This window comes from Micropterus salmoides, unplaced genomic scaffold, assembly GCF_014851395.1.
Source record: "Micropterus salmoides isolate LMB-PRFRI ecotype aquatic unplaced genomic scaffold, ASM1485139v1 Ms_hic_scaffold_10, whole genome shotgun sequence".
In the NCBI taxonomy this organism is placed as follows: Eukaryota; Metazoa; Chordata; class Actinopteri; order Centrarchiformes; family Centrarchidae; genus Micropterus; species Micropterus salmoides.
In genome coordinates, this window is record NW_024040041.1 from 7,123,270 (window position 1) to 7,141,643 (window position 18,374).

The following is an 18,374-nucleotide window of genomic DNA, read 5'->3' on the forward strand; positions in this document are numbered from 1 at the left end:
AAACAAACCCAAATAAGCTTTCCCCTCTGTCAGTGAGAACCTAGATCTGCCTTTTGCAGATGGAGCTAAAAGTGGCCATATTAGGGCAGAAATCCAGAGTCTGGCAATAGGGGCAAAAAAGGGTCCACACGTGCACACATACATGCACACAGAGAGAGTGACAGTTTGCAGTCCTTCCTACCTTGAGTGTGGTACCTACTTAACACCCCACACACACACACACACACCCTCCTCCGCCTCGCCTGGGCAACTCTCTAAACGCATCCTCAGGGAACACTCTCTCTCACATACACACGCACACACACACATACGCATTAACGCGCGCGAGCACACACGCACGGACGCTCATATAGGAGGATCCCAGCAGAGAAGCGGGCAGTGAACGACGGAGCGCGCACCGGCCAAGCTCGTTAACTTCTCCGCTTCCTATCCCCCCTCCTAATTTTCGGGCAGCTTCTGCAGCAACAACAAATCGGAGTGCCGGGCAGACTACCGGATCAGAAGAGACTCCTCGAGCACTCCAGACAGCCTCAGACTGGTCGTCATCGTCTGTTTTACTCCGGAGACTGCGGATTTTACCCTTTATCTTTTCCAGTGGATACTGACAGTGCGCACCGCCTCCTCGTGATAAACAAAGTCCACGGACATTAAGTCTGCTGTTATTTGTTTTTTAGCTGGGAAATAAAATCCTCTGTCCAGCTTTCTTCTCTGCATTCCCTCCGGTTTAACTGCACCGGGCAGACTTGGAAAGAGCAACAGCCTCCACCGGCGCATCAGTGAGGTAACAGACGCGACTCTCCTGTGGCCACATTATAAAATTATAGTTCACTGTTGTGCACAGTGGGGTCTCCTGTAATATTCTAATCTAAACCAGGCCTTTCTGCAGCAACAAATAATTTCGATGGGCATCAAATTGGCCCAAAAATGAATTCCTAGATGTCATTTAGCCCGCTACAGGCAAAAATAATCATCGAGACTGTGCATGCAGGTGAGGCCTATGTCACAGTCATTTTTAGTTTGTATGTCACAAAGTGCAACAATCTGGGTGGACGATTTCACACTTTGTGCTGCCAACACGCACGCACGCACGCACGCAAACACTCACACACACCTCAATACAAGGCCATATGGAACCCACGAAGAATTACATAAAACTTACATATTCCCTCTGCACTTCCTCCTCCTCCTTCAGCTCTCTCTTTCTCTATTTCCCTCTCCTCTTTCTCTGGCCTCTCCTGACCCTGTTATAAAAATAGAAGATGCTTGTCTTATTTGTAAAATTAAAAAAACGTGTTAAGACTCACATTTACAACTGTATGTTGTTAAGAGTTACACTGTTTATTCAGTGTAATTAAGTCATGCCAAGTACACAACATTTAATATTCCAAAATTAAATAATATCAATGCAAACTGCTATTTGCAAGTCCAAATAGGTTACAGCCATGGACGTTATGCGACAAGGGGCCCCTGGCACAGACATATAAAAGCCCCCCCCCCAACCCTCCTGCATAGGAAACATCACACCCAGAGTAAAAGAGACACTAAATGTATGCTTCATTTCTGGTCATTTTGCATCTCTTTGTGGTTCTTCTGTCTTTTAGTCAATTGACACCTCTTTGTAGTTGTTTTGAGTCTCTGTAGTCGTTTTGTCTTTGAAGTCGTTTTGTGCGTCTTTGTGGTCATTTTGCGTCTCTGTGTGGTCACCTTGTGTGTCTTTGTGGTCGTTTTGCATCTGTTTATAGCCGTTTTGTGTCTCTTTGTGGTTGGTTTTTGTCTCTTTGGTGTCGTTTTGCATCTCTTTGTAGTCTTTTTGCCTATCTCTGTGCTCATTTGATTGACTTTCCAACATGCCATTGAAGGGTAGGCCCATTCAGCAATCCATCCATGATACTAACGAGCATACTGCCTAGTACCTTCTGACCCTCAGGCCCCACCCCTGGCCCTGAAGATTGGGCTCCTCACAATAACGAAACAGTCGGGCAGATATATAACAACTGACCTTAGCGTGTCCTGACAAACACAAAAACATTTACTCCACCCAGTCCAGCTCTAGCCTATTGATCAGATCTGATCGACTGAACATTTCCCCCTTTAGGCAGGGCCGTGCTGGTGTGATATCAGCTGGACTGGTCCCAGTCGCTTCAGAGCTCATTGACTTGCAGAGCAGATCAGCTGGTTGTAAAAGCTCAAACATATTCTGTCAGCATCTGGCATTTATTATCCTCAGCAGCATCTCCCCCTCAGTTTAACAGCAAGGAGTCTCTTCTTTCTATCTTAGTGTCCACACTCAGTTGGTCAGAGGAGCTCTGCCTGTTCCTTTCTATTTTTAGTCTCTATTTACAATGCAGTAGCTATAGAGGCAAGAATAGTCTCCCACTCTGTTTCCCTTCATCTGTCTCTTAGCCTTGTATCTCTCCTTCTTTTTGTCTATACCACTCACTTTTTTAAATGTCACTTCCACCTTTGGTTTTCTCTTCTAGCTGCGATCTCATCCATCATCATAGATGCCAGACAGAGCGGTTCAACACATTAAGCAGTGGTAGCAGCTTACCTCAAACTGCCACCTGCTCCACTTACATGCAAACAGACACTATATAGACTGTGTGAGACTGGGAAGACAGCAGAGGAGAGAGGGGGTAGAGGTTAATCTCTGGATGCTTTTGACCCAAATCACCATGCAACCTACATACCCTCTCCTAAAACAACCACCCCACAGTTGCCACCACACACCCACACACTTTTAAAAAAACACACACAAAATGATGAATTAGATGTTGAGCCACACTATGATTGAACAACAAATTTCCGAGGCCTGGTGAGTTATTTATGACCTGTGACAAAACACGCCGGAGCTGCAGAAGAAGAAGACGTTTCATTAGAAGAATAGTTTTTAATAAAGCAAATGTAATTACCGTGCTCTTCTTCCTCGTCCATACCTGAGCACAATCTTGAGGCACACCTGACCCCCCTTGATGGCAAAAGTGTCCCAGTTTAGATTTGCAGCTCAATATCCGCCACAGTAACCACTGCATACACACCCGAGCCTCAACCAAACACCACACACTGCTGCTCGGCGTCGTCATATGCTCATTCAGCATATGTAGACACCCAATCAAATGCTACACTACACATTTTTATTAACACCGCTCGCAGTGCATCTCCACTGTGTATCCCTGTAAAACACATTAACATGGGAGTTGAAAGCCAGTAAGCTACAGCCAATAAAACCCTCTTACTGCATCCTGTGTGAACAAGAAGCAAAGCTTTTAGTTTCTCCTGATGGCTGATGAGGGAACACCAGTGGAAAGAAGACTTCTAACATGTTTATTCTCTTCAGTACACTGAGAGAACCTTTGAGGAAGCCGATGATGTCTATGTGACAGAAAGCAGACGGGGGCTTATGAGATTGGTTTATTTACATTATTTCATCAAGGAATCACAATAAATGTGTCAATGATATATTGGTGTCTTAACAAACTACATGAGCACCTTTAAACATGAGTGCTATATTACTTTGGAAGTTTTTTTTTCAGTAACAACCATAATTGGACATGACTAACCTGGCCGGGCAACAAAGAGAACAGAGAAGAGAGATTGCTAATGTGTGGAGTAAAGGATTAACTGTTGGAAATTTGTGAAAATGGACAGGGAGCTCTTACTGAGGCGGCATCTGTGCAAGACAGCAGGAAACAGACGGAAAACAGATATCGGAAGCAATGAAAGGAAGAAAGTGAGATACTGTAGTGAGGGAAACCCGACTCAACTAATCCTTTTGATTTAAACCTCACAGAACAACGGTACTCTTTCCATGATTTCAGTTTTTATAAATAAAATGTTTATATTGAGTGGAAAGGCTTAACATTTGCTCAGGTTTTAATTAGCTGTGTGTGTGGCTGAGATGCAGAAGATAAGCATATGTTCATGGGTGGTATTGAGCAAATGGTAATTTGAGAAGGAGACAGGACAATGGAAAAGGTACATGATGGAGAGAGAAGAGAATGGGGAGAATATAATGAAAACAGGCAGGTAGATAGATGAGTTAGAGGAGAAAAAGGAGGGACAGCATGATCAAAAATGTCGCTTTGATTTAATGTATTCATACTAACTAACTAACTAACTAATATAACTACATAAGCCTTCTTTTATAGCCTAGTATTGTAATTACAGTTGTTTAATCACAGATTATAGAAATATCATTATTTATAAAAATGAATAATGTCAAATAATTTCAAGTTTTATGGTCCTTGTTGAAGACACATGTTACATCTGAATTTCTGTTACAAACACAAATTTTATAGGAGACAGTCAACTTACATTGACACCAAAATTACCTCTGTTTCACCATGCTTGTACAGAACAATGAGAAATGGATTGTGTGCTCCAAGATGGTGGCACATACGTAAAGACGTTCTTCAGACTTCGGACAGCTTCTTATGGATGTTTTGAGCCTTCTTCTGAGCTCACATGGCATGCAACATATTTTATAATTCATTTTCATTCAATGTCCTCTCTAAGCAACTAAAGCATGATAAAATTATTGTATAGTTATGTTGAGCACTTGATTAAGATCAGGTTCAGTCCTGGCTCACTTCTGAAGTCAACAGTGACTTCGTCCAGGGGCACAAGACGTGGTGTGTTTACTTTAACTTAAACCACATCTTTCACTAACCCAAAGTGCTTTTGTTGCCTAAATCCAACCACACATGGTATGCAGGATGTGAATACGGTCTCTACTGCCAAAGTCTTTTGCTTTGTATGTCAACCTTCAGTTTACCTTCAAGGTTGCCTGTGAACATAAGCCAGGCAGCCATTGTTCACTAACCCCGCCCCAGTTACTGTTGCTACACCTGTCAAGCTGTCTGTTCTAACATTGACAACAATGTTTAACTTTTTTAAAATCACAAAGGTTGCATTTTCTAAAAGCTACCAACCAAAGTTGTAGATGGGGATTTCTCTGACGTATGTGAAGTAAACCTCATACTACCAAAACTACTGGACATGACACCATGACTTCGTATCTCTATATGCAAAGTACAATGATGGTGGCATATTTTCCAATTACAATAATTGATCCTGGAGGTCAGACAGAGGTAGACAAAAGCAGGCTTCTCATTTCTAACTGGCAATAGTTGATTTTGTTATATCGACTACAAATGTCGCTAGTTTATCCGCTGTAGCTAGCTAAAGCTAGCTTCATGAGTAGGGTGAAAATGCTGCCTCCAGCTGACTTTTTAATGTTTTAAGTTGACTCATTTTAAAATGAGAACTCTGTCAAGAGGTCTGTAATATGCTATGTCATGGCTACTTACATGATATCCTGCTAATAGACTGAGGTGAAAGCTGCAGTAACGTAATATTAAATCAATGTAGTTGATTCAGAGAGTTTGATTTTGTTTTTTCTGGCAGCTGTATGCGGTGTACCATCACCCACCACCTTTGTATTCTTATCTCAGTCTACCCCAAAACTTGGTGCATCCCTCTTTCAGAAAGATCACGACAGATACTGAGGCAGAGACAGTGTGGAAAAAAAGGGCGAGAATGAGATGAATTAGAAAAAAAATGAAAAGGGCGGTAGACAAACAGAGACACTGGCAGAGAAGAAGCGAGAACAGGAGACAGGAAAGGTGGTGGGGAAAGAGATAGATTGAGTAGACAAATAGAAGTGAAAGTGGGAAAGAGGGAGAGATGGGATAACTGGGATGAAGGAGATGGTGAGTGATAGTTAGAAAGAGGAAAGCATTCAGTCCTCCTGTTGTCTTAGAGGATGCCCTGAAACCTGATCTCAGCCAGGACATCTCTCTGCCTCTCTCTGCCTCTCTGTTGGTACGACACAACATTTGTCATGTAGCCTAATATTGCGCCTGGCGTTTCCCTCATAGTCACACACATACACACACCTCACTATGTCATTAGAAATTTATCTCTGTATTTCTAAATGCTCGTATGGCTCTCACTTTTTATGAACCAAGACCTTTTCTTGTGTCTTAATTGCTGTCGTATGTGACCAAGACTTTCAAACAAAAATAAAGGAGCTTGGTGTTGAAATCAGCAATTAGCAATGCATGCCTAAGGCTTTTAGCTGTTCAGACAGATGATTGATTAGAGCTTGTTTCCAATCTTTATCTTTTATCTTTAACTTTTCACATAACAGACAGAATTCACGGTATGGAACATTGCTTTCTAATATGTGACGTCTGTAGGGAAATATTTTATGTAGATGCATGTATATTTCTTTATTATTAGATTTTTATGTTTACTGTATCTCCCCATTTGTCCAACTACTCTGCATCGCGTTAAAAATAGAAGTAGAGCGTTTCAGAGCCATTTAAATTGAAATACAACAAATGTCTATTGGATTGTTACGGTCTATGTACTTCAATAGCATCCTGACCATGCGGTGAAGTAGGTGTTGAATTCAGAGCTGCTATTTCCTGCCTCAAAATGCCCCCTCACTCACTAAACTGTCATCAAGGACTATTGCATAATATCAAGTATTATTTAATGTCCCTTAAAAATATCGTTGTTGTTTCTGTGTTGAAGCACCTCAGTGAGATCGATTCTATGTGCAGACTAGACAAGCACTCGGCTCACCCGAATCCTCAAATGACTCACACAGGCACGCACAGGCACGCACAGGCACGCACACACGCACACACACACACACTCGAGGGTACCCAAACACAAGTACACACAGAAGAGGGGAAGAGTGGGAGTTGAGAGGGTATGGTGGACACAGAGCGTGGGTGGGCAGTGAGAGAGAGAGAGGAAGGGAAAGAGCAACGGACAAAGAAAAAGACGCAGCGGAAGAGACAATATTGCTGTGGAGAGTTGACCACTGGCCTGTTTGGCTTTCTTGGTATTATCCTGAGTTACAAATTCAAGTCCAATTATGAATTATTTGTAAATAACTGATAAAGCATTTTACTGAATTTAACATGAGACAGAGGTACAAACTGCATGGCCCAAAATACATTACACCCTTCCTTTCACTGTAACCCTTCACAACCAAGTGTGTGCCTCATTGGGTTATGTAAAATCCTAAATATACTGTGCTTTAAAGGAATATTTTAACATTTTATTCACCTTATTTTTGTGAGTGAAATGAGAAGATCGCTACATACAAGCCCTTGCCGAATAGTTCACATAATGCGGTTTTGTGCCTGGTTTACCAGAGCTGAAGGGGGGAGTCTAGATGATTGTTTTTTCCCCCTATAGCAGAATGGTAATGGGTTCAGTCAGACCTGAGAGAGGTCTGGCTATACAAGACCAATACATGTTTAGCCTAGCTTAGCATAAAGACTGAAAATAAGGGGAAAACAGGTAAATTTGCTAGGTCCAAAGTAAAAAAAAAATGGTGACATGACGTTGGGAAGCTGTGCTGCTCTTGGAATAGTTTCAGCAAGTAATTCACCATAAAACATTTTTTTTCCTCATTTGTGTTGGGTTAAACAAACGTATTTGTGAGATTTAGACTTGCTGCAAGGCGTATTATTTCACTATGGACAAAGCCAAGCTAGCTGGTTGCCATCTCTCCGGTCTTTATCTTAAGCTAGGCTAACCACATCTGGACTCTAGCTCCTCGTACACAGCGGTGATATCAATCTTCTTGTGTCACTCATTTATACTCAAAAAAAGTGAATAAGCGTTGTGGAAGTAAATGTGGAAATATTCATTTAAGGCATTAACATCCTAAAAGGATTTTGACAAAATCTTCTGTGAATCCTTTACAGCTAACCTGAATGCCACAGTGCATTTATACAGAAGTGCAGGACTGCAGTTAAGTGTAGTTAGCAATGACTTTGACCCAGTTACGTGTATCTTTCTCCCTCTCGCCCAACACTGAAGTGTACTAGAAGGCTGAAAACATCATATAACTGTACATCGTGATTTTAGTTTCCACAAATAATCCTGTAACATTTGCAACTGCAACACAGCGTTTATTCTCTCATCAACATATATACATGGCTAAATAATATATAATGTGATGACAAATTACATGATATATGATACAATTTCATGCTCTCAACAATTTTCTCATACAATAATCAATCTTCAACTTCAATTACAGCTAATAACCTATGACATTATAAAATGCACTACAGTTCAGTCTCCATAGGATGGACTTTGTCTTGCTAATTATGGTTCGTCCTATTAAATTTGCAGTTTAGGCGAAATGCATATGACCTGTTTAAGTGCATATCACTGATGCATTAATCTCTACAGCTTGTGTCGAGGGAGTAATGATTGTATAAAAAAATCTGAACCACCCAACCAGCATAATACAGTTTTAGGGTTTTATGATTTGCCTGGAAAATCCAATCTTAAGAAGATCCAAGAAGTACTGGTGTCATAAACAGAACCGGTGCGGAAAATATATAAAGTACTTACTCACATCCTCTCTGTTACACCCTTCCTGTCAGCTGTAAATGATAGCTGCAAGTGTGTTCTACCCTCCTTACCTCACTGAGGCCATTAAATGACAAGGGCCTGCTATGTGGAAAGCATACAAACAGGATCTTTTGCATCACACAACACATGACAGTACACTGTAATGTGCTCATGTTGGAACCTCTAAAAAAGTATTCCTTGAAATAGGATGATTAAGGTTGTTTGTGCAAATCCTGGGTGTGGCATCTTGGTGAAATTCTAAATTTGCTTTCTTGCTCCACATGCCAACCTAGATGTTCAGTTGTCTCTACCAAGATTTGTTCCACTATACACCAAACCTTTTCCCCTTGTTTAAGGTACAATCCTCTCCTTACTTGCTAATTTGCTTTTATATACTCTCAATCACACATATAGTGTTCTGGTGTTTCAGCTAGTTGAGTTACGCCACAATTTTTACCCCCTACTACTACCGCTGGTTGGGAATTACTGTAATGGAGGATCACATGTGCTGTTCTTTTTCTGCTTCAGATAGCCCACAATGCAGTGGGTGTGGGGATGAGAGGGACGCCTAAACACTCATCTCACAGAGTGAAGTTTTGTGTTGGGACACCACTGCATTTCAGAGGCACACGCAATAGGATGGGGGGGGGGGTCAAGGGCAAATGGGAAGAAATGGGACGCAGCATAAGTACACGCTGTCCTTTTTCTTCTTTTTGGGCACTGAAGCAAAAAAATAATCTTTACAAGGTAACTTATTTGTAATTATACAATACATGGACTAAAGGAAGTTTATAGTCCTTTCATGCTACACATGAATTAATTAAAATATGGTAACATATAAAATAAAATAAAACAATATATACTACAGTTATTTGTATACATATCTACGTACATGTATACACCCAGAATACTAATAAGTGTTGGTCTTGAATAAACCCTTCAGGTACTAAAAATAATCTGCAGTCATGAATCTTGGTATAAAATGATCAAACTAGAGGTGACAAAATATAAGACATGAACCAACATTTGCAGAAAACTGATGTGCTGCTGTCATGTTGGTTGCAAATGTAATTAAATTTGGCATATTTATCAAAGCTGTGGAACCTTTCCTAAAGTGGAAACATGAAGCCCTGAGCACACAACAGAAGACAACTGAATGTATCCTGTGGTGTTAAGTGGGTCTGCCAGATTTGGCAGCACTTGTTTGTAACAGCCTCTATTCTCCCTTCCTGTAGGTGGAATCGCTTAGCAGCAGTTACAAATCATATGTACTTCCTGGTGTTCTTGCTGCAGGGCACAGGTGTATTGCGTGTGTCTGCCTACTATTTAACAGTGTTATGTACTGTATAAATATAACTTTGGCCTTCCTGCTGTATTCAGGTAGAAAGGCCCTACATCAAGCTGCAGCCATGGATGAGATGGACCTGCCCCAGATGAAGAAGGAGGTGGAGAGCCTCAAGTACCAGCTGGCCTTCAAACGAGAGAAGTCCTCCAAAACAGTGACTGAGTGAGTAGTTAGTTCAATAGCTCCACAAACAGCTTCACACAGGTCAAGCCCCAAAAGAACTGTGACAAGTAGCTGTGAGCTCAAAAATAAAATCGCTTTGTTTTTGATAAATACATTACACTGAAAAACATTAAAAAATGTAATTAGACACAGTGTGCAAAAATTTAAAATTTGCTCATTCAAATTTGCTACTGAAGATTTGAAGTCAACAGATTCATTACTGCATTTACAAGATAGCATTTTTAAGCAAAGCAGTAATTGGACATTTTGGGAAAAAAGAGTTAGTAACATGCATTAATGGGATGAGGTTGCATACAGAGGGAGAGAAAGTAGAGGAGAGAGGAGCTCAGTGCATCATGGGAAGTCCCCCGGCAGTCTAGGCCTATAGCAGCATAACTAAGGGATGGTTCAGGACTCACCTGAGCCAGCCCTAACTATAAGCTTTATCAAAGAGGAAAGTCTTAAGCCTACTCTTAAATGTGGAGATGGTGTCTGCCTCCTGAACACAAACTGGAACCTGGTTCCACAGGAGAGGAGCTTGATATCTGAACGCTCTGGCTCCTAGTCTACTTTTGGAGACTCTAGGAACCACAAGTAACCCTGCATTCTGGGAGCGCAGTGCTCTGGTGGGGTAGTAAGGTACTATGAGCTCTTTAAGATAAGATGGTGCCTGACCATTAAGAGCTTTGTAGGTGAGAAGAATGATTTTAAATTCTATTCTGGATTTTACTGGAAACCAATGCAGAGAAGCTAAAACAGGACAAATATGATCTCTTTTCCTGGTTCCTGTCAGAACACGTGCTGCAGCATTCTGGATCAGCTGAAGAGTCTTAATGGACTTTTTAGAGCAGCCTGATAATAAAGAATTGCAGTAATCCAGCCTAGAAGTAACAAATGCATGGACTAGTTTTTCTGCATCATTTTTAGACAGGATGTTCCTGATTTTCGCAATATTGCGTAGGTGAAAAAAGGCCGTCCTTGAAATTTGCTTAATATGAGACGAGGAGAGGACACACACCTCTTATGTCTGTGCGTTAAATATGAAGCTACAGCCAGCAGCGATTAGCATAGCTCAGCACAAAGAGAACAGACTGGAAACAGCTCAGCCAAAATCAAGAAAAACTCAAGATACAGTGCCTTGCGAAAGTATTCGGCCCCCTTGAACTTTTCGACCTTTTGCCACATTGCAGGCTTCAAACATAAAGATATAAAACTGTAATTTTTTGTGAAGAACCAACAACAAGTGGGACACAATCATGAAGTGGAACGAAATTTATTGGATATTTCAAACTTTTTTAACAAATAAAAAACTGAAAAATTGGGCGTGCAAAATTATTCAGCCCCCTTAAGTTAATACTTTGTAGCGCCACCTTTTGCTGCGATTACAGCTGTAAGTCGCTTGGGGTACGTCTCTATCAGTTTTGCACATTGAGAGACTGAAATTTTTGCCCATTCCTCCTTGCAAAACAGCTCGAGCTCAGTGAGGATGGATGGAGAGCGTTTGTGAACAGCAGTTTTCAGTTCTTTCCACAGATTCTCGATTGGATTCAGGTCTGGACTTTGACTTGGCCATTCTAACACCTGGAAATGTTTATTTGTGAACCATTCCAGTGTAGATTTTGCTTTATGTTTTGGATCATTGTCTTGTTGGAAGAAAAATCTCCGTCCCAGTCTCAGGTCTTTTGCAGACTCCATCAGGTTTTCTTCCAGAATGGTCCTGTATTTGGCTCCATCCATCTTCCCATCAATTTTAACCATCTTCCCTGTCCCTGCTGAAGAAAAGCAGGCCCAAACCATGATGCTGCCACCACCATGTTTGACAGTGGGGATGGTGTGTTCAGGGTGATGAGCTGTGTTGCCTTTACGCCAAACATAACGCTTTGCATTGTTGCCAAAAAGTTCGATTTTGGTTTCATCTGACCAGAGCACCTTCTTCCACATGTTTGGTGTGTCTCCCAGGTGGCTTGTGGCAAACTTTAAACGAGAATTTTTGTGGATCTCTTTAAGAAATGGCTTTCTTCTTGCCACTCTTCCATAAAGGCCAGATTTGTGCAGTATACGACTGATTGTTGTCCTATGGACAGAGTCTCTCACCTCAGCTGTAGATCTCTGCAGTTCATCCAGAGTGATCATGGGCCTCTTGGCTGCATCTCTGATCAGTCTTCTCCTTGTATGAGCTGAAAGTTTAGAGGGACGGCCGGGTCTTCGTAGATTTACAGTGGTCTGATACTCCTTCCATTTCAATATTATCGCTTGCAGAGTGCTCCTTGGGATGTTTAAAGCTTGTATCCAAATCCGGCTTTAAACTTCTCCACAACAGTATCTAGGACCTGCCTGGTGTGTTCCTTGTTCTTCATGATGCTCTCTGCGCTTTAAACGGACCTCTGAGACTATCACAGATCAGGTGCATTTATACGGAGACTTGATTTCACACAGGTGGATTCTATTTATCATCATTAGTCATTTAGGTCAACATTGGATCATTCAGAGATCCTCACTGAACGTCTGGAGAGAGTTTGCTGCACTGAAAGTAAAGGGGCTGAATAATTTTGCACGCCCAATTTTTCAGTTTTTTATTTGTTAAAAAAGTTTGAAATATCCAATAAATTTCGTTCCACTTCACTTTGTGTCCCAAAATTACAGTTTTATATCTTTATGTTTGAAGCCTGCAATGTGGCAAAAGGTCGAAAAGTTCAAGGGGGCCGAATACTTTCGCAAGGCACTGTATGTTGTGTTGATAGTGACTTTTAGACATAATGGATATTGTTACGTCTTGACATAGACAGGCTAGCTGTTTCAGGCTAGTTGTTCATGGTAGATTCATATTTACCGTACGGACATGTTAATTAATCACAGAGTACTGAGCAGACATCACCCATCCGCTGTGTGATAAGGTTGAAAGCTCCAGAACAAGATTGTTTAACCAACTGCTGTTTCCAAAGTAGTATTCAGTGGTTTATTCAACTGTACATCAATATAATACATGCTACCCGCAGATGATTTGGATATGACACCATTAGTAATTCCACCACAATGATAAAAAAGTGATATGACTTCATTAACTAATGCTGCCTTGTTGGCTATTATTACAGCCACAGCGCACATCGAAGCATTAAGCAAAGCTTTAGCCGTCACTGAGTTCTTTACAGAGCTCTCTTTGTCTCCCTGCAGTGCCAATCAAGGAAACTCAGAAGAAACACTTCTGAGGCTTCATCAGCACTGCTAGAGAGGACAGGCATTTGAGTAATGCTGTTTTTCATGCAGTGTACAAAAGTATTCAGGGTCATTGTTTTGAAACCCTTGTGTAAAACTCTCAACTGAAAGAAAGAGTGCATTGCTTGACTCATTTAAAATACAACTGAATTTGGACACGTGAATCAACAGGGAACTATCTCAGTTACAGATCAGTTAGAAAGCAACACCTATCTACGTTATCTATGTTAGTTAATGTTTGCTAACATTAGCCATAAGATACCAGATCAGATAGTCATATTAGATCAAGTAAGGCTGTTGCAGAAAAAAGTGTGTTGAAGCAATTGAAGCAAATTTTTGCTTACGAATCATTTGTAAGAGAAAGTGTTATTTCTTGTTGAAGTCTTGTTGAAGTTGCACTTGTCCACTTTCTTGCTGAGACTTTAATGAGAAGCTCAATACATCTCATGTGTGTAATTATGAAGTTAGTTAGCTCATCTTAGCATAAAGACTGGAATTGGGGAGAAACAGCCAGCCTGACTCTGTTCACACAGTCCACCAGATCTAACTAATTAACATGTTATGTCTTGGTGTGGAAACAACATTCATGGAGGGTTATATGTAGGACTACAGGCACAGGAAGTTACTGCGACCACCTGGGTGGTAGCTTCATATTTGTCCTATAGAAATGAGAGTGGTTTTGATCTTCTCATCCAACTTTCACCATGAAAGTGAATAAGGAAATTACACAATAAAAAGCAAAAACTTTTAAACCTTTAGTTAGAATACTCACGTTTGACATCTGGTATATTGTGAATGGCTACTTTCCTGTGTAAAGCTTATGAAAGCCATTACCATTTGCAGTCTTTATTGGATGTGATTTAAACTGCTGTAAAGTTCTCTACTTTGCCTTATATGGAAAAGAGGAAAACTGGATAAAAGATTGTGGTAATAAACTTCCTCTGGAATTTGAAAAATGTCTCTGTCTCTCTACAAAGCTTGGTAAAGTGGATAGAGGATGGCGTCCCAGAGGATCCCTTCCTGAACCCGGAGCTGATGAAGAACAACCCGTGGGTGGAGAAAGGAAAGTGCATCCTTCTCTAGAGGAAACCAACTACCCTGCCATGACCTTTCAACTTTTACCGCCCCCGAGCAACACACACCTTCAGATGACCCCTGAACCTGACCCGGCCTGTGAAGGCCACGTCAGGACAGCACCTCCTAACTTCTCACCGTGAATGTACAACCGCTGATATCCCCCTACTTCCCCTGAAAACACACCCCAACAAAGGCACAGAAACACACACTGACAGAGACACACACTCGCACACTATCACTCTAAACTTTGGGTTTTTCCCTGACTGCCACACTTTTATTGCAAGTTTATTCCTGCCACAGCAATGCATCATTACTATGATACATGACGACGATGATCAATACTTCTATTACATGTCTCTATATGGATACATGATGACTTATTTATGCAGCTGCCAGTCCCGAGCTTTCTCTCCTCTTCTACAATCTCTCCTCTTCATTGTGAGCTCAGCAGTTTCCCCCCCCAGTTTTGATGAGTTGTAATAAACTGTAGAGTCACATTCTCACTGGCAGACTGACTGTAGATCTGCTTGGAGAATTTTGCTCCACATGGAGATTCTGTAAAACCACTTGCTCTTACAAAATTATCACCTAAACCTAAAAGACGTATACGCCAATGATTTGCTTACAGACTATGGTTTTAACATTTCTCCCAAGTCACAAATCAGCTTTTAAACACACGTAAGACCTACAGTACATGCAAAGGAGATTAGAACTCATGACTGTAGTATGTATGATCATGTGTATTTGCTTTCTAGCTTAAACCAGACTATGTTCAATTTTACGTACATTATGCGACATATATGCATCTCCATTGGCCAGATCACAAATTGGTTTGCAATCTTTCTTGGATCGGATCCACCCAAGAGTATAAATGGTGTCTTTATCCGCATTCCAAGTATTTCCCATCCAACATGAGGGCAGTTGTAATACATTGTATGATTACACTGCTAGGCATTATAAATCTTTATGGTGCATTTACAAATTCGAAACATTACATTTCAAACCTAATTAACAAACTATGCCACTGTTAACAGATCAGATAAAAAGACGAATTCCAAGAATTTGTAATGTGGAAGCTTATTAATTCTCTAAAGGCGTCGCTATGCTTAAAACGAACTAAACCGTGTCGGACACAGTGTTGGGAGCCATTACACGAAAGAAAGAACACACATGAATCAAGAAAAGCCGTGCTTTCAGCTTTCACGGCACGGCAGTGTGACTCCAACAGTTTTCATATATAGTTTTAAGTTCACACAACTTGCATGCCTATCACACACACATTCTGAAGAAGAGAGCCGCACGCAGCGTTGTCTTGCTTCAGTATCATCACGTCAGGAAGTTTTGTCACAGAAGAATGAAGCTATGGAGTGCCCACTCATGTACAGACAGACACCTTTAACTTATTAACTTATTGATGCATATACTCGGTTTATTTATTTATTTATTGATGAAACCTTTCTCTCACCTTAGATTTGTTTCCTGTGTCTGCACTCCCTCGACCTCATTCCCCCACTTAAAAGAAACAACAGAAAACCACCACAAAAAAAAAAGAGACTACACCTTGCAAGATCACCATCTACTACTGCCTTGTACACAGTTTCCTTAAAACAAGAATGTAAATATGAGGCATGATCACAGCTGACCTCAGAACTGGCCACCGTGTGAGTGCATGTGGCTGTAATTGTGTGTTTATGTGTGCATATGTATAAAGAAAAAGAAATAACAAAGAGGGGAACATCAATTTGGACTTTAGGCTCCCTTGTGGATTGTGAGGCGCACACATGCCGATGTGTCACACACACAGACAGGCCTGAGGCCGAGCAGATCAACAACACACACACACACACACACACACACACACACACACACACACACACACATCATAGAGTATGGTCTAGACCTGCTCTTTTATGAAAAGCGCTGTGAGATAACTATTGTTGTGATTTGGCGCTATATAAATAAAATTGAATTGAATTGAATTGAAACACACACACACACACACACACACATACATACTGCTTAGTGAGAATGTGTATGAAGGGAGGAGTGGCAAGGATGTGGGATTCTCTAAATGGCTTGGGACAGGGGAGCCTCACATCATCTCAGTACTGTAATGAGTCTTATTATATAGGTTTTCTTCAAAACGAACAAGTTCCCTAAAAGCTACTCAGTGCTTAATTGTCTTTGGTCCTAATATATGTAACTGCAGATATTTAATTTAGCTCTTTTTTAAAAACTTAATTTAAACATTTACATGGTCCATGACACGCTAATAAATTATTTGTTTATCAAACACGCTGCCATCTATCTTAGAACTGCACTTCTTACTTCCTGTACGACATGTCTGGACAAAGATTCGATAAAATCACACGGACATGTTTCAGATTTATAAAATACATCTGCTGAACAAAATAACAACTGCAAATGTAAAATTGTATCCCTGTAAGTGAAGTGAGGCCAGTGAATTTAGGATGTCCAGTGCAACGATAAGAATATATGCAACATGGCGAGCCATTTTAGAAGTCCCATTGTTCACTGAGACGCATGTACATTATGTACCTTCCTTATATTGGACATTACGTTTTATTTTATTTAAATAGTTTAGGTGTTGGAAATTACAATATATGTTAACTAGCTGAGAAAATTATGCTAAAGCTTTGCTTTAAAATATAGCCTTGTAATTTCATGATAAATGCATGGAGGGGGACTGTTAAAATGGCTTCCACTGTACAAAAACTGATGTTCTGAGCTTCAGGTTTGTAGCTTTTCCAGTGTTAGGCTTAAGTTTATTACCTCTTCCAACATGATTTTAGGATTCAAGGTTTACAACTGTTTTCAAGCTCTTACAACACTACTGGAAAAGCAACAAATGGCGTCCGCTACAGTATCACAGTGGCCTAGCTCCAAAAGTACGTGAGAGGATTCCTGAGTCTTCCTGTCCCTTGTCTGTAACTGTAACTTTTATTGTTTGGTTTGTTTTTATATAATCTGAACGTGCGTACGTATGTTATTACTATTATAATGACAGCATAAAATCTTGTCTAAATATCTAGCAACATATTCCTTGTGAGAGTGCTTTGGAAAAATTATTATGCATCAAATCAAGTCAAGTGTAAAAGTGACAATGAGCAATAAATTAAAGATCATTTTTTATTGAATGTTTTACAAAAACATTTATCTTATTGAATAAAGTAGAACATTTTTAGACAACTTGGTTCTCTTGGTTGGTGTTTTGTGTGTACATGTGTATAATATAATGTAATAATATTTTAAACTGCAAATCTACAGTAAGAGTGGCCTGGTTATTGAAATACTGTAGGTGTGGTGCTCACTGACAACTGGCATTGAGAATTGGGATGGCTTCTTGTGCCAGAGCCAGAAACAGAAACAGTGACACAAAAATGACAACATTGATTGGATGAGATCAACACAGCTCTACAGGTTGAAAAACTGAAAAAGCGACTCTTTAATTGACATTTTCCTTTAATTGTTGTGAAAAAAAAACAAAACAGTAACGCGGCTGTTGATTGAAAATGACACCAGCAGGGCAGATACTTCCAACTGAATGGCTAGGATAAAAAACAAACAAATTATAACCCCATCTCCAAACCAAAAATTGTCTAACATGAACATGATGTCAGACAACAAATATACTCCACCCAAAATCAATCCAATACCCGACCCCTGCAGTTTACAAAGGAGGCTGGTTAAGGTCGGTCGTTTTCTCCATCATAGAAAACAGCAACCTGGCTAAATACACACTCTTAAACAAATGGTAAAATAGGAACATTTGTTAAATTATCAAATGTTCATATTTATGGCCATATTAGCATTCATGGTCACGATCTTGGAAAGTCAGCTGGTTATCTAACTTACAGCCAACTAGCTATAGGCTGTTTGAGTTTTTCAGGCAGTAGAATACTAGCCTACACATTCTTAGCATCTGTTCCTGCCTCCCGCCTTTTTGCTGGCCTTCAATGTGTTTCTTAGCCAGAGAAACTGCAGTTCTGTGGCTCTGAGCAGCTCTGCCTCTGGGATATATGCAAAACTCTTTAAGTTCAAATCTGCAAGAGAGAGAGAGAGAAAATGAATGATGGCCTGAGAGAAAATAAAAAAAGACTGAAAGATCGGCAGTAGAGACATGGGCGGCAGCTGGTCCTATAGAAGGCGACACTCAAGGGAAAGATGG

General features: G+C 40.5%; 1 protein-coding gene across 1 annotated transcript; it reads left to right on the forward strand.

Annotated features, from left to right (window-relative positions):
* Positions 1–229: 229 nt before the first annotated feature.
* gng13b (guanine nucleotide binding protein (G protein), gamma 13b) lies at positions 230–17,450 on the forward strand. Its single transcript, XM_038693071.1, has 3 exons — positions 230–781; positions 9,769–9,895; positions 14,086–17,450. Exons 2-3 carry the CDS (start codon positions 9,798–9,800, stop codon positions 14,189–14,191), a joined length of 204 nt encoding a protein of 67 aa, XP_038548999.1. The 5' UTR covers positions 230–781; positions 9,769–9,797; the 3' UTR covers positions 14,192–17,450.
* The last annotated feature ends 924 nt before the right edge of the window (positions 17,451–18,374 follow it).